We start from the raw sequence: 19,578 nt of genomic DNA, 5'->3' as shown, positions 1-19,578 counted from the left end.
GCCTTTGATGGTCCTGAGTGCACTGATACCAATCTCTGTCCCGACGTGGCAAGGACTCGAATCTTCAATATCAACCCTTGAGCGAACATGGCACCTCCAAACGCAAACACCAAAATGTGTCTGTTTTATCGCCCCTTGCACTCAAAAGGGATAGAGGCAAGTTATCCCTCTTGCCATTAGCTGGGTTTCTAGATCTCAGCGTTCGTATCCACCGGCAAGTCGTGGTCCAGAGAGGAGGACGAAAGGTGAGGGAATACAGCGAGGATGAGAGGTGATGGGGATCTGCACGTTAGGATCAGGAAGGGGACGACAGTGACAAATCCATGGGAAGCAAAGAAGGAACTGAGATGGACACGGGAGCGAACCCACTACCGTATGGTGAGACGAGCATCGGGGTGTTGGGGTTGTCAGGTGGGGGAGGATGGTGGACATGTTCATCGAATGGCGGAGAAGAGTCAGGGAAACGAAGGTTATACCCATTGGCTGAGAGTCGACGAGGCGGTAATCGGGAATGATGGCGGTGAATCTGCGGGTGGCGAAGAGGGAGCCGAAGTCGTGATTGATTCAGATAACGGATAGTGTTGAAGCCGTCGCCATGAGAGAAGACGAGGATTACGATGTGCATGCATGCGCAATCCCTCAGTATCCTTGGGCTGCATGCATGTGAAAATGGCACTTTGGCACCCCAAGCCTAACCACCCAGCATCGCTCCTTGCACTGAGAGCTCCACCGAACCTCTCCATGATGGGACGAAGGCAGGAAATATTCCTCTTGTCAATACCGAGCAGGAGCCTCGGAGCCGACAATCTCGCTGAACCCAACAATGCCACTGACATCCTCTGCTTCGCCTCATCATCTTCGCCATAGTAAAGCCTGACGGAATCTTTCATATCTGCTGGCATTTCCGCAAACGTGTACGTCACAGAGGAGGACCGCGCCTGTGATACGGGGCTGCAAAGTGGGGGAGTACAGCTCCGGGAGAGCAGGGATGGTAATCAGGTTCATCGCCCCCGCAGAATGGCCGAGGACGTAGATATCAGAATCTGGGAAGGGAAGGTTATCCACGACCCACTGCATCGCATCCCGCACGTCCTGCGCTGCACCAGGGAACTTCACACCAGAGTCGACGAGGCGGTAGTCAGGGGCGATGGTGATGAATCCGCGGGTGGCAAAGAAAGAGCCAAGGGTGTGGTAGATGATGGACGCGGGGTCGGGGAGCGTGTGTGTGCCCATGTAGAATCCACCGCCGTGTGAGAAGACGGGGATCGGGGAGGATCGGGGGTGTTGGAGAGCGAAGGTCTGACGCGTTTGTGGCGTGGGAGTAACAACAAAAGACATCTCGGTCCGAGATACCGCAACCAAGATCACGCTCAAACCTACCAACACCAACACCAACACACCAACACCTACTCTCCTATCGCAGCACTTTCCACTTTCCACTCTCACTGAACAGACAAATCCTTTCCTCTAAGCATCATTCTCACTGTCAAATGCAAGATCAGAAGCAGATTCTATTCCTGCCCAGATGACGATGCAAAGAACGGCCACGATAGGAGATAGGACTGGTGAGCGACTATCCCCTTATCTGCACTATTGCTTATTAATATCACGGCCATCTAGGTACCAATACATACAATGTATCCATCATAGAGCCTGAAGCCGAGCTACACTCGCTTATTCATTCCCTTCCTCCCGAAATTCTGTCTGAGATATTTCTTCTCGCACTCCCAAGCTCGTACAGCGTTCTCGAGCCCCTACACGCGGGTCCATGGCTACTGGGGCGAGTCTGTCGCCGGTGGCAAGATGTCGCCTGGGGTTATCCTGCCCTGTGGTCGTCTTTTGTCCTAATAGATCAGGAAGCGCCGCACCGAATACAAGAAGAAATCGGAACAAGAATGGTCCAGGAGGCCCTTCAGCGGACCAGACAGAGTAAACTCTCCATGACGATATGGACGGGTCACATTTTCTCAGATACCATCGTTGAGACCTTACTGCAGCATTCACGGCAATGGGAAGACGTCTCCTTTTTAGGCCCTTCCTCGAGTCAATGGACTCAATCACTACTCAATTCCCATCCGATCCATTTCCCTTCGTTGAGGTCACTTTCCTTGGCTTACCCTCATTCTATCGATGACATCGCTACCACCATGGGCGTTATCAAAGACGCGCCGAACCTCAGATGTCTCCAATTGGATGTACGGGTGCCCAACTTTGACCTGAGCACGGTTCTCTTTCCATGGTCCTGTATCACACATTTGGATATGACCTTCTCGAAATTTAATTGGGTAGGGCTGATTGTCAGGCTTCTCCGTCTTTGTCCGAGTCTTGAAGAGTTAAAGGAGAAGTCCATGCTCCGCTCTGAAACGACCACTATCGCCCCACTGACGCTCGAAAAACTCCGTTCACTGAGCCTCGGATTTTCTCATTTGCTCCTGCGTCACCTCACTTGTCCCGTACTGGAATACCTAACATTCACTATGCCATATATCAACTATCCATCATCCAGTCTAACGATTTCTCAATTCTCCGCCCGTTCTGGGAGTCATTTGCAGACCCTTGATCTCCGGCTAGCACGAAAAGCCCTAGACCCAGATCAACTATTCTCATGCGTTCCTCAGCTCCGCAGATTAATTCTATCCATGGCGGATACGGAAAACGACAGGGATCCGTCGAGGTTTCTCAGGTGTCTCGATTCAGGCGACATGGCTCGGGGTCTGATGCTCCCCAACATGTCTGTTTTTGAGCTGAGCGCAAACAGGCTTTTTATGGGTGACATTCGGCTGGAAAGACGGGATGAGTTACTGGTCAGGATTATCGATAGGCGTTGGGACGTCCCTGAAGATTCGCGGGTGACTCAGTTGTCTCAGGTTCGTATCAGGTGCCGGAATCCTGCTCATGTAGAGGCGAAATTCAAAGGTGGTCAAGCCGCTCCAAAGCTCGGTGCTTTGCGTGCTTTGTCGCATATTGATCGTCTGAAATCGTGCAAGGCTGAAGGATCGGATATCTCAGTCATTGCCGATGAAGGTAAACTTCGTTCTGAGGTCCTTGCTATTACTGACATGCTCTGTAATTAGAGATGGACGGACTGCTCGAGGAACGTGTTCTTTTATGATGCACTGGCAGAAGATGTTGTATGCAACATTTTGTGGTTCTATATTGTCTGTCAAGCATCCAGCTTTGCATAATATCTCGAAATTCCTTCCAGTCACTCACATCATGGGATGTTCCTTTCATCTCCAATAGCGAGCCGCTGAACTCTTGTCTTTATTATCATCTCCACATCTCTGGTTAGCACTATTGAAGCTAGATAATTCGAAATTCAAAAATCAGCTCGGACTGGGAGTCTTTCTTACTCTTTTGCTGGGATCATGACCGCGAGAGACCTCCGAGTCCCTGAATTTCTCTTCTTTCCGAGGGCGAGGGGAATAAGTGCCTCTCTTTCCAGTCTCTCTTCTTCCGTGACGCTCACTATACTCCGTAGTAGTGCATCGGGGCTCAGCTACTGTTCAAGGGTTCGATTCCCATGGAGTGTTATGTGTATCTGAGGACTCCTTTGTTTTGATCCTCTAGCTTGCTGCTTATCCTTCAGTTGTAAGAATCGGCAATCGGCAACGGCGGCGCACGGTTATCGCCACCAGCTCTATCATCGTTTCCGCAGTGAATTGGCTGCAAACTCAGTTTGCCTCCCTCGGCCGGGGGATACAATCACACTGGCCTCTTAGTACAGGACGCTGGCTTCGACTCCTAGTAATTGGATGATTGCACGTCTGCTGAACCTGTCCACGCTAGATGGCATGCTCATTTTGTCTGTGCTAGTGCCGTTCGGGAATGTGCATTTGTTTCCTCGTACTAATCAAGCTTCGCCGTTCTTCCCTCTTCCTATCCTTTCTATCCTCTGTTTCAATTGTAGTTACACAACAAGATGGGTGCCCGACACCATGTCATGTACCCCATTTCCAGGCGACTCCTCGACCTCCCTGTCGTTTCCAGAACTCGTGATGACGTCTAATCCTCGAGTCTACTTTGTTCTCCGTCGATTATCGGTCTACGTCGCACGCGCTGGGTTCGACTCCCAGGCAAGGAACGATAGTGTTGTTCGCACATAGGTTTTTTCTCGGGGACACAACTTGCAAATTAAAATGGTGTATTCGGGGATCGACGCGCAGCCAATACACCCGCCCAGCTAGATTCTTCCCGGAGTATCTTTTCTTGATTCGGGGCTTAGATGTATGCGCTGGTTTAAATTACTTGAAGCCGTCTCTTGTGGTATATTGGTTACCGGACACTGGCGCTGGGTTCGTCTCCCAGATCATGAGATGATACGTCGGTCCCGTGGACGTGTCTTTATGCGTCCAATTAACACTGCAATACCGCTCGGGATGTTACAATAACGTTCACGTTCGGGACATGGGGAATGTTGGATGCATGTGCTGGTTTAAAATTACCTGCCGTCTCCTATGGTATATTGGTTACCCGACTGGTGCTGGGTTCGACTCCCATCAAGAGATGATAGGTCCAGCTTATCGACTTGTTTTTATGCATACTTCCAACTAACAGCTGATCACCCCTCGGGATTTGAATACGCGTTCTCCCAACCCAGAGTCTTCCTTGCAAGAATGAGTACAAAGAAACGAGGTATTTGGTCGCAGTGAAGCGCGTTCCTAGTGCATCGGTTGTTAGAGCCAGAAGGCGGGGTTCGACCCCCAGCCGGAGCGGTAACTTTGAATGATTGCACCATTTTGGGAGAATGGGGTTTAAATATTGTCCTATTTATTATTTTCCTTGTCCAGAAAACCTAACTGAATCTCTTTTAAGCCTGGCAAAGCGATATGATGAAGTGCGTTGTATCAGAAAAGGATGACACGGTTAGTGCGGCTCGCGGCGTGCATGAATCCACTTGACTGCGTCCTCTGCCCATTCCTCGCCCTGCCTAGTCCCAAGCGCGAACATCAAGCTGACGTGATTATGCCCTTTGGCGACAAACTCGTCGTACGACACCCTCAAGAGGTTATCCATAACCCACCGTATTGCATCTCGCATATCCTGCGCCGTACCAGGGAACTTCACGCTAGAGTCGACGAAGCAGTAGTCAGGGACGACGGTGATGAATCCGCGGGAGGCAAAGAAGGAGCCGAGTTGTAGTAGATAATGGATGAGGGGGCGGGGTAGAAGGCGAGGATCAGGGTGTTGCGACAGCTTGCTTCATATACAGGATGGTAACGAGACTAGAGGGTAGTACACGTCGAGCATGTGCCGGTCGGTTGGGCCGTATTGGTGGGTCCCTCGCGTTGTCTGCTCAATCGACGGGCATTTGGATTTGAGGATGGGAATGAATGCTGCCTATGAGCGATATTAGCGGTAAATGAAACAGAAGGAAAAGGACGTACCCGACAGCTTCTCCCCATTGGCTTGGGCTTGGCTCCGCTCCCCGGCTTGTTGGATGTCCTCGCGCGCATCTCATACTGCAAGAGAGTCTTCCTCATCTGCAATGATTATGACAGAGTGAAGGCTTGAGCTGAGGTCCGGCGACTCAGGCGGTAAGAAGCGCTGTATGCCCTGTACTACCTTCGCGAGATTGGTGTACGAGGAACGCATAATGTTGAGGACGGACTGTCGGTGTTATGTCGATACAAGTATGGTATACACTGAAAGCGAGCCTAAGCCTACGGGACGGTAGCGGGTGCAAGAAACCAAGTCACATAATGGTCACAACCTATCCAGTAGCACCTCCATCCATCACTGAATACAGGACCATCACAAGTATGCGACAGAAAAATGCAAAACCCTCAGTAGCGCCCTGGCGAACTGACAGCTCCTATAGTCAACAGCAAGCTATGACCCTCGCAGTAAACTCATCACACGATACAGCCCTTCGAATCTTCGTTGAACATGATAGACACTCGTTACAGCTATGATATGATCCGAGCCTCTCTACGCACCAGGCTTTATCATGGCATGTTCGATCCCTACATTATAAAAGATGCGAAATGGCCAACTAAGCTTCAAGCATCAGTGCATCAGACTCTAATACCTCATCTGTAGGGGAGTGAAAAAGAACTTATCTCGTGACGTTGCTCCCCTCCATTCTCTAACCAGGAGTCGAACCCAGCTCGCGTGCATTCTGACCAATAGGCAAACAGACGCGTGCGAAAATGCGAAATGGCTTCGGGTCCACATGAATGCCACACCGACCTCATCACAACCTCCAACTCCTTCAAACGTCGGCCTTGGTTCTCCGGCCTAATAAATACTGTACCAAAAAATCACGCTTGCTCTCCGACCTGGACTCTGGGTGCTTTAGCCCGAGTCGATAGGAACAAAAAAAACCAAGACTTGTGCCTTTTCGATGCAGCACTCTTCAAGTTACTCGGAGTCGAACCGGTAAAGTGTATTGGCTGTTGCGCACGGAAGCTGGGTTCGAATCCCAATACGTGAGATACGACCTGTTTGAGACTTGTTTTTCTTTTCAGCGGTGATGAGTCCGGGCATCTCAAGTGTTGGCTCGGGAGCTACTTGTTCTTCCCCATCCAGATGCTCATGATTGAACTGTTCATTGTTACTTACGTACGCGTGCTACAGATCTAGAATTAAACTTTTATTGAGCCTATACAGGTATGTCCGAGTCGTACACCTCGATGGTCTTGAGTGAAGGTTGATTGCACAGATACCAATCTCTGTCCCAGCGCAGTGACCGCGCGAGCGGCAAAGAAGGAGCCGAGGCTTTTGCACCAAAAGCTCAGCTGACGCTTGGGATCAGGTTCTCCTTGATCTGCTGAGATATCGATGGCCGGTGCACCCTATCCTACACGGAGAATCCATGTGAAGAAATAGACAAAAAACGAAAGACGACGCGTCGGCCGTAGAAGGCCATAGACACTACGTAACCGTATCATGTGATATCCAAGTGTAATCCGGATATCCGGGGGCCGGGACTGCCACGCTTGTTCGCACGCACACATGATGCATGATGACGGATCGTGTAGATGGGGTACGTATTGCTGCTGTTGAGAACAGCCTGGATCGTTACACCCTGCCACACGTTCTATGCTTCCAAGGCCATCCTGCTGTTAAGTCCGTAAGTCGTCGGCCGCAGAAAACAAGACAACAGCTTCGTTACACAGCACCCCCGGAGTGTATATATCAACAAATCCTACAACTTTAACAGCCAACCCACGCTCCCCAACACTCACCCAACACTCACCCAACGTCCCGATATTCGTCTGGACCGTGGGCCTGAGCTGGTTCTCAGAGGCATCAGCCTTACATTGTACAATGTTGGGCTCGTAAAAGTATACCGCTTATCGGGCCACCCACTCGTCATGAACATGGTCGACGTGCAGCATAGTGAGTGGAAGGAATCCTTCGAACTAACGTATACAACAGCGAAGAGAACAAAAGCGACAGGTACAATTATCACGAAAACTTTAATTTCGAGTAAGTCTATTGAGCTATCTGTCAGGCTCGTATCTCATACAATTTCTAGTGTTTCGCACTATTACGCCGCTATCCAGGTCTCCCAGTCACTTTATGGTGGTTCTTGTTCACAACGACTGCACCTTGCGAATGCGTTTTGCTCCATCGCACTTCACAGCTCGATATTCTCCTGGAAGTCTAATCTGCTGGATTCTCATCAGGCCCTACTGTCGCTGCGCATACGGCACCATGCCTTGGTTTGCAAGTGCGTCCTATTTCAGAGGGCGACTTTTTAACTGAATGTCCCCGAACAACGATCTTTCAAGAGTTGGACCACGCAGGTGAGAAAAAAAAATTGCATCTCTTCATGCAGATACTCATAAATTACCAGCAGGTGGATGAACGTCGATATGGAATGTAAACAACTGAAGAAATCGAGATATGAACTTAAATGCATGGTTCTACAGCAGGCATACGATAAAGCAGCAGTCATGCCAATGAAACTGGGTACGAGCTGGAGGAATGAAGAATATCAGACGCCTCTGCACCGATGTCGGCTGGATCCCGCATGACCTCGACTTCCAAGCGTAACATCTCCCTCTCATTGGAAAATATGATATCCTAGGAATATCGCAGTGAGCACAACCAAAGTGTCCAGAAAAACAGTAACGCCTGACTAACCTCCATCTCTCCTTTCAGAGCCTCAGCTTCTCGCTGACCTTTCCGAGCGTCCTCAAAAATCTTCTTTATCGTCGAGATATAATTTAACCATGTGCGGTAGTTCCACCAGGAGAATGCACGGTCTGCCACACGGAGCTTGTAACATAAGGTATCCGAACTGCGCTTGAATCTATAGCAGCTGATCAGCATACGTTTTCTGGGTGCAGAGCCAATGCAATTATACTCCAACAGCTTTCTCTCAAATTCCATTCCTCCAAGCACACCCTTATGGCTGTCAAACATGGCCATCCCCTCACTAACGGTGGTGATGAAATCTCGAACAGCGGTACTCGGCTTCCAAAATGAGAGGTTGAACTGCAGGGCAATGCGGAGGAGGATGACAAGGAGAGCGGAAAGCCATGCAGGGGATATCGTTGCAGTGAGCAGGTTTGCAATCATATCGGATTTGCAAGTAGTTGACTCTGACATCCTGGTCGATATCGAGTGACAACCAGAGTGAAAAGTGGTGTGTATGTCAATGTACCAGATGAAAGAACAATTTGTATGGGCGTGTTTCCTACAGTCCTATCTTCCATCTAATGCTATACTCTACAACTCTGCATTACCTAATCAACAGCCCTGGTAGAATGTTGCTGTAGAAATTTTTCAACAGCATAATATGCAGTTATTATCAAGAGGATCAACTTACTTGCCTGTCTCGCTATGGTCCGTACCGCTGATCAGTACTGGAAATATCTGAACTATATTCTAGCGTCGTCGAGCCCTGCATTCAGAGCGGTCGCCCAGAGACATGGCCAGCAATGTTTGTTCCGAAGTTAGAGCTGAAATCAGAAGATCAGGCATTTGATAGAAGCTGTTAGTTTGCTTGTTCGAGATTTAGGACGTCTGTGATGCTGCGGCAGGGACCAGGAGACCAAACAGCACATTGACAGCATCTGGTAACTACAGCCATGTTTAATGCTTAATATCCTGGCACTAGATATTAGCACCCTGAACTTCGAAAGAGCCAATGACCTCGGGTTGCTGCAGCAGAAACATGGAGCATGAATCGGTTACTGTCATAGAATTTCAGGATCATTTAGTGTTATTCCTGATATACGCAAATCACTCGATCTGAGGTCCTCTGCACAGCCAGATATTCCGGGCTTGTTTTTTTCCAATAGACAACTGAAATAGTCCACCATGACTGTCATGACTTCAGTGATGGTCGCACGACCCGCACAACACTGCTTTATGGGACCGCAATGCCAAGGACATGGTGACAAAGCAGCTCATGTCGATGAGCCAGACACATAAGTCCAAGGCTACATCATATGTAGCCTCACAGCCACAGAGTCAAGGTCATATTTGCATGACCGGCGACGGTCGTCCCGAAGTTCTGTGACCGGCGACCTTGACCTCGGCTCAAGGTCGGGTGACCGTACAACACTGCCATAAAGATGCCTTTCGACAGTACAGTGTTATACTGGCCAGTGAGACAGCACCGGTCATGAGATGATGGCTTCGGGTAGGCGCTCCACACCACATTTGGTCCCGGAGTTTACAAAATAATAGTTATAAGACTAAGAGAGAAATATTCCGATACTTTTTGCTCCTAAAGGAGCTCGCAGTGAGTGTATCAGTGTTAAAATTTGATCAAGCCAATGAGACGTGTGACGCTTGTGACTCTCCACTAAAGTCCTGCCTGATATAGAAATTCTGTGATGTCTCACTGGGTGGTTTTGTGACTGATCTTGACTTTTTGTACTGATAAGCTTATTGCACTATAATTTCACACACAACGCATCCTCAATTATACCATATCTTATGCAGGAAATACCTACGGTGCGAATGGTGCAGTCCGATCTCCAATCAGACCCCATTTAGTATTGTTCCGATGCCGATTTCCATTTCAGCGTCTCACTGGCCGGTATAACACTATCATCTATTTCCGTGTTAAACACGTGTAAGCTGAACTCGACAACAGTACTCATAGAATCTGTTGTAGAGCTGTAGTCTGTGCTCTAATGCTGCGCAAGTCATTGATGCAGAGTCCATGAGAGTCTATGGAGGGGGGTAAGGAAAGGGACTTTGGGAACATCATACGTTTGCTACCAGACCATAGAAATGCTTCGCACTTGATTCGTCCAAAATGTTCAAGGGGTCGTTTTCCCAAGGAAAGATGGACCTACCTACCTCCACGTGATTCTTCTGACTAGTGTTGCCACGGCTCAGCTCAGAGTCGCCGAGTCGTCGAGCAGAGCCAAAGTCGGACTGAGCCAAGTCACCAAAATGACTCGGATGCAAAACGGCTTGACTCGGCTTCGACTCGACTTTTGATGGCTTGAAGCCAGCTGAGTCAATGACTCCATCCAATTTTGGAAGAGGTATCTCTACCTAGACTTAGTGTAGTCAGACCATTATTTATGTGTATATAATATTGAGTTAATATGATTTAGTCCATTTTCGAGGGATAGCCACTTGGTACCCTCTTTTTCTGTTGAATCACAGCAAAAAAAGTAAAATTTCAGCTAGGTTTTAGTAGATTCAAAATTAAAATTTACAGTACTAAATTTCGTAAGTTACTTTCAGAAGGGTCGAAATCTCAAAATTTTGCCCAACAGAAACCAAACTTGAACCATCAAGTTTCTGCGTTTATTTTGGAAACAAAGGAATTTCTACCATAATTTGATATTTTGGGTCATCCACAAATTCAATCGAGCACTTTTCGTTTCTATACAAATTTTGAAATGCCAGAAACCATTAGTGTGGGGGATGTCAGAAACTTCCACAGAAATGTCACATTCTGGTATGAATTTCCGGCCTGCCAAAAGTAGTATTTCAGGAACAATTTCTTATGAGATAAAATTATTGACAAATTTCAAAGTTTGAGAGGCGATGAAACTTTACTGCCGTTGACCTAGACTTCAACTTCCGCTATCTTGCCGTCTACTTGCCGTTAACTCCCTTTTCACCTGCCGTTCTTCTGCCGACGACATGCCACCGAATTTATAATTGGAATGAAACACTTTGTTATGACACTCCTCGTCCTTACTAACCGTGGTTATTAGAATTGCATTCAGATCTAGCTGAAGATTAGTCACTACAGATGAATGCAAATGGACAGGAAAGGACTCCTTACCGATCCCAGGTGCTATTTTCACACCGTCTCATTTATCTCCCTATCATCAAACATGGCTTGTTCGCCGGGTGACCACAAAATCTGATCTTACGCTAGAGCTGAAGCTTGCCTGTGGCTGTAGATATTGCTTGATGACCCTGGTATAGGGAGACTGCCATGCGCGGACACATGAGATTCAGATCTTGCTGAGCACGGGACAACGCAGATGAACGGGCACGATTTACTGGCCCAGTGCGTCTCCCGCCCTTTTCTACCAACGCCGTCTCATTTTCCTCCTTGCTATCACACAGAGCTTCTCGCCAGATGTCGTAAGGCCGTGTAGAGGTAAATTGCCCCCAACTGCATGGCCTGCACTGGTTCGATGCAGAAATTGGGTTACAGATAGGTGAGTTCTCAAGAATGTAAGTCAACAGATAGTACTTACTAACCCAGTGTATGTGCTATCATCCTCCCTCTCCACTGTCTCTCTCATTGTCCTCACCCTCCGAATCTATGCTCGCTCATGGGAAGACGATACGTCGTCTCGAGCCAAATACGGCCTCTTCTCTTCTCAACCCAGCACCTTTGATCGCCAGCATCGACAAGGGTGCAAAGAGGGGTAATCTCATATTGATGGGATAGGATGGCATGTCGTTCTCCTACGTCTCTCCATCTGCCGGAGTTGCATACAAGCCTTGCGCATCCCAGTCCCCATCTTCCTCGAGACGTTCCCTCCTCTCCTCCTCTCCTCCTCACTCACTCTCGCTCACGTCTTAGTCGTCGTACTACATAATGATGCCCTTTCGGCACGTCTTCGTTTCGGGGTCGATTCTCGTCTGTCATTGTGTCTACAAGTCTTGCTCTTCGTGATCAATTGTGAGCTCAATCTCCATCTTTTGTATTGCTCTTTTCATTTCTCTTCTCAGGCTCGATTCCCCCGCTCATGTTGCCGTCGATAACACAATGATCAGGTCCGATAATGAGAGGTAAGCGTCCCTTGGTGGACCTCACATTGAGCTGGTTTCCTTCTGCCCTTAGGCTGTCGCTATTCACGGCTACGTTTGATTCTGCCAGGTGAGGCCTCGGCCTATTTCTTGCTGCATAGAGAGATTAAAAGACCGGTTTCCAGGCCTTGCCATGGCATCTACATCCCTGGGTTGAAGGAAACTCGAGGGTAGATTAACAATGCCCATTATGGGTTGAGAAACCTTCACTTGAAGCGACGAGAGGGAGTCTATTCAAAGATGCGGAGCTACGTGCTTCCCGAGTTCAATTTTGGCTCGGTGACCGACTCATTTCCTTGGCTTTTCCTTGCAAGGTCTAGCTGGCGAGGGTAAGTCTTTTTTACCACCAATTTGCAACAAGACTAAAGGTTCACACAGGTAGACTATCGAATGATGCCTAGTGAACTAAATCTCGCTGGTTCGCTAGCTTAGATATTGTGTGCTAGGTACAAATTTCGTCTTATTCTGGTTAAGGTTTAAACTAACAGTGCGGGTTTCATGCAGATACAACGCATTTCATTAGATTCCAAAGGTATGTAACTTTTTCTGTAAGAGTACGAGGTTGACACTGATAAGCCAGTATTGATACCTCCGAATTAAACAGTGCATCAAGCCCCTAGTAAGGTATACGATGGCGTACTGTAATCTAGCAAAGGTTTGTGACTTTGAACTTAAATAGGTGCGCAGAACGTTCTGAATATAAAGAAGATACTCCAGTAATACAATGCCCGCTACCTGAAGGAGGGCAGGAAAATGGCAAATGAGAACAGCACCCCATCCCAACGTCCAACGACACTGTTCGCGGCGATGACTTTCCATCCAAAGATGATTTAACAACAATCACATCATCACCACCGATTCCCCGCCAATACTGTGCCGTGCTGAAAACCAACATTCCGCGATGTCTCTTGACTTCTTACTACCTCCATGCACCATGCCCTTTCCCCTCTCCCCTCCTTATGCTGTCCACTGACAGAGTCCAGTCTTTGCTCGTCGTTCATGACCACACGCCACCACTACAAAACAGTGCTCGCCCTCGACAGCCATCTGGACCGCCTGTGATGTTGGTCTGGGCACCCCAGCCGCAGCCGTCAGAGTCGACGTGGCCGAAGACGTTAGACTCGCTCTCGAGAGTTGTTGAGAAGGACATTCAGCAACAGTCTTTGAGCTCGATGCCGATTACGTCCCGAACGGTACCGATGATCACTCGGGAGGACACTTTTAGACCTGCACCTAGTGTATGGACGACGAAGGGGGTCGGTGCCATTGGGGATGGACGAAAAAAGAACAGTCTGGGCGACTTTGACGATTCTGTATGTCTTTTTCCTGTTTTCTTGTCTCAATTTCGCTGACCTGACTATATGCAGCACGTCGAGCGGCTGCTTCGTACTCTGAATCTCAACTCACCTACCCGTTCGTTCAGCAAAAGCCTACCCTCAATCTCAACTTCGAGACGGAAGCGCCAGGATCCCTAGGTTTTTCCCCTGCATTGATTTCCTCTATTCTTCTCACTCCCACCGATCTCTCGACGTCAAGCAGCTCCAATCTCAATATGAGCTCGCTGCAGCGCCGCATTCTGGCTCATATTCCTCAGTCCTCTCGGCTATTCGAACCTAGTCACCAATGAGAATCCACTACATCTCTGATAGCGGCGCCTTATCCCATTCACCGACTTTTAGCTCTTCGCAGATACCACTTTTCGAGATCCCTTACCTACACGCTCCTAATCAACCCTGCTCTTTATCTTACTATATTAAATCTTATGACCCTCACACTGCAACTGCCGTTAGGAATATCGACCCTCAGTCATTATACTCCGTCTTCCACGCTCCTCCTTCCGACCAAATCCCCTCACAGCTCTTCAATTTCCCACAATTTCCCCTATCCCATTGCCAGGAGATGGCGACTAATGTTGGTATCGATCGTGGCCACCTCAGCTCCAGCGATTGGCACATACCGCAGTACCGTCGGCGGGAAGACCGTGGTTGGTTTTGCAACAATGGGACAGCATCGTGCCACACATCCATGGATGACACTGCCATGTCAGCCCGAATGTTCTGACAGCCTTCGACGACGACGCGTCGTGAAGATTGCTCTGGTATGACTTGTCTCTCTGTTCTCACTCTGGGGCTGAAGGAGGTTCATAGATATTATTGCTCTTGTTCGCATTGTCAGCGTACTCATCATTGGGCCTTTCCCGACTTGGCATGGTATCTTCAACGTGTCTGGCTCGATCCAAACCCATCACCAAAGCTATATTCAGCAGCTATTTACACCCTTCGACTCGCGGACATCAAGTAGGGGTGTCGACGCTGGGCTCCCTTCCTCCTTGGCCGCATTGTCTATACTCATTCAAATAGCGCCTTGCCTTGACACCGAGCACTGCGCTCGGACCATTGTCTTGCATACCAACGACATCATCCCCGGCTTCAGTCATAGAAAAACAGAGCGCAATAACTTACCGAAACAAGCATATGTGCCTTAGGATTATCTTCAAGAGAATTCAGAATGCCACAGTGAATACATAGTCCGTGGTCCTTTTTGAAAGGGAAGTTTCCTTGACAGGAGTTCTCGGGAAGATCTCCAACACATTTTGTTGTAGTTTCATGCTCCTGCACTACTGAATGAGATTAGTGAATCAATAGTGATAGGTTGTGCATCGAAGGAAACGAGCTCACCTTGAAGCTGAACTGCACATCGGAGGCAGCAGCAGCTGGCTGTAATCTCTTGATTTGCCGGACCACAATGATTACATTGAAAATACATCTGGGATAGTGTTGCCACGACTCGACTCGCCTCAGCTCAGCTCAACTTCGGCACGACTCGGCTTCAAGATGACTCCAAAGTCATATTACATCACCGACTTTGACTCGGCTCGGCTTTAAGCCGCTGACTTTTTACCGAGTCATTGACTGCATTCTCAAATAGGAAGGTAACCTAGAATTGACCTAGAAAAATTCAGCAACATGTAGTACATATTTGAGAAGAGTTTTAAAAAAAGGCTTAAATGTGAATGCATGTCATAGCCATCCTCTCTCAAGCCCCTGGACATTAAAAAACCACAAAGATTGAACTGTGATAAATGGCATGGGAAAATCATGCCATTCAAGGCACTCTTTTCCCATGCACCCGCGGCTGGCTTGTAACTTAACAAAAAACCTTGAGTCCAGGTCCTGGTTTCACTGATTCAGGCTTAATAGCTCAAGATTGATTTGTACTACTCATACATAATCCTCAGAGTCTCTCAGGATAAGGTAAATACAGATCTTCCCAAATTGGATGCAGTCAGTGACTCTGGTCGGCTTGAAGCCATCAAAGTCAAGTCGTAGCTGAGTCGAGCCATATGAGGACTGAGTCATTGCCGATGACTCGGCTCACCCTTGGCTCAACTCCGCTCGGCAACTCGGCGACTTCGAGCCGAGTCATCGGCAACACTAATCTGGGAGAAAGGTTATCAGTTATATAGCAGTAAACATCTGATGGAAGCCTTTGGAATTGAGCCTACAGAAATGCAAGCATGCTCTTCTGTGGAATTTTGGGACAGGTTTAACAGGTGGCATCGTTCACATAGACCTGGAGCAAGGGGAGGTTGGAAATAAAATCTTGGACGAGGGGTAGGGGGGGAGGGGGAGGTAGTGTTGCCGATGACTCGGCTCGAAGTCGCCGAGTTGCCGAGCGGAGTTGAGCCAAGGGTGAGCTGAGTCATCGGCAATGACTCAGTCCTCATATGGCTCGACTCAGCTACGACTTGACTTTGATGGCTTCAAGCCGACCAGAGTCACTGACTGCATCCAATTTGGGAAGATCTGTATTTACCTTATCCTGAGAGACTCTGAGGATTATGTATGAGTAGTACAAATCAATCTTGAGCTATTAAGCCTGAATCAGTGAAACCAGGACCTGGACTCAAGGTTTTTTGTTAAGTTACAAGCCAGCCGCGGGTGCATGGGAAAGGAGTGTCTTGAATGGCATGATTTTCCCATGCCATTTATCACAGTTCAATCTTTGTGGTTTTTTAATGTCCAGGGGCTTGAGAGAGGATGGCTATGACATGCATTCACATTTAAGCCTTTTTTTAAAACTCTTCTCAAATATGTACTACATGTTGCTGAATTTTTCTAGGTCAATTCTAGGTTACCTTCCTATTTGAGAATGCAGTCAATGACTCGGTAAAAAGTCAGCGGCTTAAAGCCGAGCCGAGTCAAAGTCGGTGATGTAATATGACTTTGGAGTCATCTTGAAGCTGAGTCGTGCCGAAGTTGAGCTGAGCTGAGGCGAGTCGAGTCGTGGCAACACTAGGGGGAGGGGTACAGGCCTTAAACATGAAACCTGACCTACTATATATAGACATTCTGGGAGGTGCAATCAGTATGGTTTGGCCTAAAATGACAGTATCTACACTGAAAATCAAGTTATGGAGCATTACATTAATATTTAGACCATAATTTTCACCTTCAGATGTATCACGGCCAAGTCCCTGAGGCAGTCGCATGGTAGGAATGATTACAATAGCATTACTAAGCATACCAATTATAGATATATTATTATTACATATGGTAAGAGGGGGAGGGAGGGGGGGGTCCCCTGGTCCTTAAACACGAAACTGTATGTCATGTGCGGAATTTTATTTCCAACCCCCCCTTGACCTGGAGTGCCTTTGAGAGGGAAGTTCCCTTGGCACCCATCCTCTGGGTACCTCCCAGTGCAAACGGTAAGCCTGTAATTATTAAAAAGACTGGGATTCATAGAGACGAGAATAAGACAGAGGTATAGATTAACTTAATTTAGCACGGGGTGTTGGGTGGCAGCATCACAATGGTGACCACCGATCAAAAACCAACCGCGGTCATCCCGCCGACCTTACCACAGGCAACTGTTCAGCCGACTCAGGAGCATTTCTCTGCACCAGCTGAGTGGATGCATTCGGATGACAAGTCGATGGTCAATGCTCTCGGCATCAGCTCTGGAGGCGGAGGTATCGAGGGAACATTCCTCCAGGCTTCGTTCTTTTTCTTATCAGCAATCATCACCGTTGTCTCTCGAGGCATGGCACTTGATTTTTCAAATTTACTCATTCTAATGCACATATATCCGTTTTCTATCAGCCGATCAACTTCTTGTCGCTCCTTCAACCGTCATCTACACGCTATACCACTCTTTTGTTTCTCGGATTATCCAAGGATCATCTCAAGCTTCGATTTTCTTGCAGCAAGAACTCCAAGCTGATTTAAATGAGCACGCAAAGGTTGTGCACGCAATTTGTGCTCAATGATTTGAGATGGTGGCTTATAGGTGAGCTGCTGGGCATATTTCATCGATACAGCATCTAATACTTTGACAAGTTTGTAAATTGGTTCGACGCTGTCTTTAAACTGCCTCGACAGCTGAAGAAAGATTGTTGGATGCATGTGGTAAGAAACTCGCCAGTTTTATTATCTGCATCACTGATACTATCTTTTCCCTTAAGGGGGTTGAATCATGAGCTTGCCACCAACTGCTATGGTTGGCATGTCCTGCAACAAGCGCTCCACTGCGAAGAAGATACTTGCCTCGTAATCATTTCCGAATTACTTCTTGAGGACCCCGCTCAGACACTAGTGAATAGACATGCCAGTCATGTCTGGAGTAAGGTACGAGATTTTTTCCTCATACATTATCTTATCCTAACAACCGGTCGTAGATCACGGAGTTCTCGTGGACTCCTTCGGTGTCACCAATCTTTACCTTGTACGTATCGACTCGGCCACTTTCTTCTATCAACGGATTCAATCACCATTATAGTGTCAACAAGTCACTCAAAGGGAATGGCCGCACTCGCATGTCATGAAATTGGATCTCTCATTCAAGTATGACTGTACTATCGAACTGGATGTCTGTTTCTTTAACTTGGTATACTGTTCTTTGCAGCACGCTTTTGAAAACCTTGAAGACTCCACAAAGGATGGCATCGTCGACGTGCATCATTATCAAAGATTCTAGCAATAATTTGAACTGGGGAAGATGATAGGACTCGGTAATGCCGCACAAAATGCGATGGCTCTCATGGACCAGTATCGTGTTTAAGGTTCAGAATTCCTACCCCCTTTGTTGGATTTTAGCCGTGCCTCTCCTTGGGGAAAGTTTCCGGCATCTTCACTTTTGATCCCTCTCTATCCTTACCATTCACCCAGACGCGCTCCGTGCTTGATTATATGCATTCTCCAAGATATACTTCACTTTCATTGCCCACCATTGGGACGCCGGCTGCATTCATGGACTCTATAACCTCCTCGACCGTCTTTTGACTCATCCAATCAGAAATGGCTTCCTTGATTTCGATCTGTCGCTGAACACGATGCTGATTCTATGCGTAGTTGGGGCCAATCAGTTTGGTGCGCCTGATGGCAGTCATGAGTTGATTGCATAGGTATCGCCATTCGCTCCGATGACGATAAATGTCGGTGTAGACGATCCTGGTTCATGGAGGCATCTGTTGGTACAATTCCCATGATGGAGGAGCATATTCTGGACAGGGTGACCACCGTCTGGCCATAACCACTCACACGGGTAGAGATTAAAGAAGGATTGCTAGTGTGCGATTGCAGAAACTCCGGACTCAGACCTCACTTCTCTAGAGCTACGTATCAATCAATATTAGAACATACAGTCATTAACCACAAAGAACGAGTACATACTCCCAGAGGTTCTCCGAAAGGACGTTGCTCTTGGTGACTAGCCGTTCGATCAGCCTTGATGGCATGAGCCCAGTCCAAATCACGGTGAATGAGCTTATATCAGTGTGCTCAATTGGTGATGGGGGGCTCGCCAGCGGCCCTAACCGATCGCGACCAATAATACCTAAGGCAAGGAACATTGTATGTGCTCGTGGCTCGCATGCCGCAGTGGTTGAATAGAGGCACTTTGTGGTCGTGTTCTGTCTTTTTGGCTAGGTGTTCGTGGCTGTCCTTTTTCTTCAGTCTTTTGAATCAATGCAGCTTCCAAGTGAATCAAATAGCATCCTGCGATGTCCAACCCAACGTTTGGTTCTTGTTACCCGAATTACAGCCGGTTGAGGTGACCCATCAAAATTTCCGCCTCAATTGGAAGCTAGTAGTACATGGCATGGGGTGTAAGTGACGGAGTACGTGTCCGCGTTCATCAATTATTTAACTGTTCTTGTATGTGTCTAACTGGTAGCATCTTCCTCCCTTGCGGAATCTGGTGTATGTACATAGCTGTCCTTAAGCGGTCAACTTCTGCTCTCGTGTACACTGTTGAAACAAACATTGAGAATTATTGCTTGTGTGCTTCTCCTCACCCCTCCTCATGCAGGACTTGGACGTGCCACACCCCACAAGTCGGCCTACTACTTCAAGTTATTACTGTCTTAGTTCTTGCTGC

General features: G+C 47.9%; 8 protein-coding genes across 8 annotated transcripts; 4 read left to right on the top strand and 4 right to left on the bottom strand.

The window, feature by feature from the left end:
• Positions 1-470: 470 nt before the first annotated feature.
• EV420DRAFT_1649889 (Alpha/Beta hydrolase protein) lies at positions 471-1,338 on the bottom strand (the record flags this gene model as incomplete). Its single annotated transcript, XM_060478376.1, has 2 exons — positions 471-892; positions 924-1,338. 2 exons carry the CDS (start codon positions 1,336-1,338, stop codon positions 471-473), a joined length of 837 nt encoding a protein of 278 aa, XP_060324120.1.
• Positions 1,339-1,358: 20 nt separating this feature from the next.
• Positions 1,359-3,494, top strand: EV420DRAFT_1768951 (uncharacterized protein). The gene is made up of 3 exons (XM_060480999.1): positions 1,359-1,565; positions 1,621-3,024; positions 3,075-3,494. Exons 1-3 carry the CDS (start codon positions 1,526-1,528, stop codon positions 3,110-3,112), a joined length of 1,482 nt encoding a protein of 493 aa, XP_060324119.1. The 5' UTR covers positions 1,359-1,525; the 3' UTR covers positions 3,113-3,494.
• A 70-nt stretch (positions 3,495-3,564) lies between these two features.
• On the top strand, positions 3,565-4,265 carry EV420DRAFT_1085044 (uncharacterized protein). Its single transcript, XM_060465749.1, has one exon. It carries the CDS (start codon positions 3,756-3,758, stop codon positions 4,104-4,106), a length of 351 nt encoding a protein of 116 aa, XP_060324118.1. The 5' UTR covers positions 3,565-3,755; the 3' UTR covers positions 4,107-4,265.
• Positions 4,266-4,784: 519 nt separating this feature from the next.
• Positions 4,785-5,595, bottom strand: EV420DRAFT_1752435 (uncharacterized protein; the record flags this gene model as incomplete). Its single annotated transcript, XM_060480404.1, has 4 exons — positions 4,785-5,200; positions 5,240-5,340; positions 5,388-5,483; positions 5,566-5,595. 4 exons carry the CDS (start codon positions 5,593-5,595, stop codon positions 4,867-4,869), a joined length of 561 nt encoding a protein of 186 aa, XP_060324117.1. The 3' UTR covers positions 4,785-4,866.
• A 2,123-nt stretch (positions 5,596-7,718) lies between these two features.
• EV420DRAFT_1579462 (uncharacterized protein) lies at positions 7,719-8,711 on the bottom strand. Its single transcript, XM_060474591.1, has 3 exons — positions 8,113-8,711; positions 7,805-8,048; positions 7,719-7,754 (listed from the first exon to the last, which is right to left on the bottom strand). Exons 1-2 carry the CDS (start codon positions 8,560-8,562, stop codon positions 7,875-7,877), a joined length of 624 nt encoding a protein of 207 aa, XP_060324116.1. The 5' UTR covers positions 8,563-8,711; the 3' UTR covers positions 7,719-7,754; positions 7,805-7,874.
• A 4,446-nt stretch (positions 8,712-13,157) lies between these two features.
• Positions 13,158-13,688, top strand: EV420DRAFT_1727857 (uncharacterized protein; the record flags this gene model as incomplete). Its single annotated transcript, XM_060479862.1, has 2 exons — positions 13,158-13,511; positions 13,566-13,688. The coding sequence occupies 2 exons, from the start codon at positions 13,158-13,160 to the stop codon at positions 13,671-13,673; spliced, it is 462 nt and encodes a 153-aa protein (XP_060324115.1). The 3' UTR covers positions 13,674-13,688.
• A 578-nt stretch (positions 13,689-14,266) lies between these two features.
• Positions 14,267-17,069, bottom strand: EV420DRAFT_1085013 (uncharacterized protein). The gene is made up of 5 exons (XM_060465748.1): positions 16,845-17,069; positions 15,704-15,771; positions 14,877-14,964; positions 14,661-14,818; positions 14,267-14,598 (listed from the first exon to the last, which is right to left on the bottom strand). The coding sequence occupies exons 1-5, from the start codon at positions 16,942-16,944 to the stop codon at positions 14,551-14,553; spliced, it is 462 nt and encodes a 153-aa protein (XP_060324114.1). The 5' UTR covers positions 16,945-17,069; the 3' UTR covers positions 14,267-14,550.
• On the top strand, positions 17,014-18,732 carry EV420DRAFT_1485514 (uncharacterized protein; the record flags this gene model as incomplete). Its single annotated transcript, XM_060470230.1, has 7 exons — positions 17,014-17,173; positions 17,304-17,443; positions 17,491-17,543; positions 17,666-17,828; positions 17,879-17,925; positions 18,496-18,569; positions 18,605-18,732. The coding sequence occupies 7 exons, from the start codon at positions 17,014-17,016 to the stop codon at positions 18,730-18,732; spliced, it is 765 nt and encodes a 254-aa protein (XP_060324113.1).
• Positions 18,733-19,578: the final 846 nt, after the last annotated feature.

This window comes from Desarmillaria tabescens (assembly GCF_030435595.1).
Source record: "Desarmillaria tabescens strain CCBAS 213 chromosome Unknown EV420scaffold_67, whole genome shotgun sequence".
In the NCBI taxonomy this organism is placed as follows: Eukaryota; Fungi; Basidiomycota; class Agaricomycetes; order Agaricales; family Physalacriaceae; genus Desarmillaria; species Desarmillaria tabescens.
This window is presented reverse-complemented; position numbering and strand designations above follow the sequence as displayed.

Excerpts from the sequence above, each read along its gene's own strand:
- EV420DRAFT_1768951 (XM_060480999.1), top strand. The coding sequence starts at position 1,526 with ATGACGATGCAAAGAACGGCCACGATAGGAGATAGGACTG. Across the intron at positions 1,566-1,620 it reads CACGATAGGAGATAGGACTG|GTACCAATACATACAATGTA; the intron begins GTGAGCGACTAT and ends ACGGCCATCTAG. Across the intron at positions 3,025-3,074 it reads CTCAGTCATTGCCGATGAAG|AGATGGACGGACTGCTCGAG; the intron begins GTAAACTTCGTT and ends CTCTGTAATTAG.
- EV420DRAFT_1085044 (XM_060465749.1), top strand. The coding sequence starts at position 3,756 with ATGATTGCACGTCTGCTGAACCTGTCCACGCTAGATGGCATGCTCATT.
- EV420DRAFT_1579462 (XM_060474591.1), bottom strand. The coding sequence starts at position 8,562 with ATGTCAGAGTCAACTACTTGCAAATCCGATATGATTGCAAACCTGCTC. Across the intron at positions 8,049-8,112 it reads GTCAGCGAGAAGCTGAGGCT|TGCGATATTCCTAGGATATC; the intron begins CTGAAAGGAGAG and ends GGTTGTGCTCAC.
- EV420DRAFT_1085013 (XM_060465748.1), bottom strand. The coding sequence starts at position 16,944 with ATGAATCCCAGTCTTTTTAATAATTACAGGCTTACCGTTTGCACTGGG. Across the intron at positions 15,772-16,844 it reads CCCTCTCAAAGGCACTCCAG|GTCTATGTGAACGATGCCAC; the intron begins GTCAAGGGGGGG and ends CCCTTGCTCCAG. Across the intron at positions 14,599-14,660 it reads AGGCACATATGCTTGTTTCG|ACAATGGTCCGAGCGCAGTG; the intron begins GTAAGTTATTGC and ends TTGGTATGCAAG.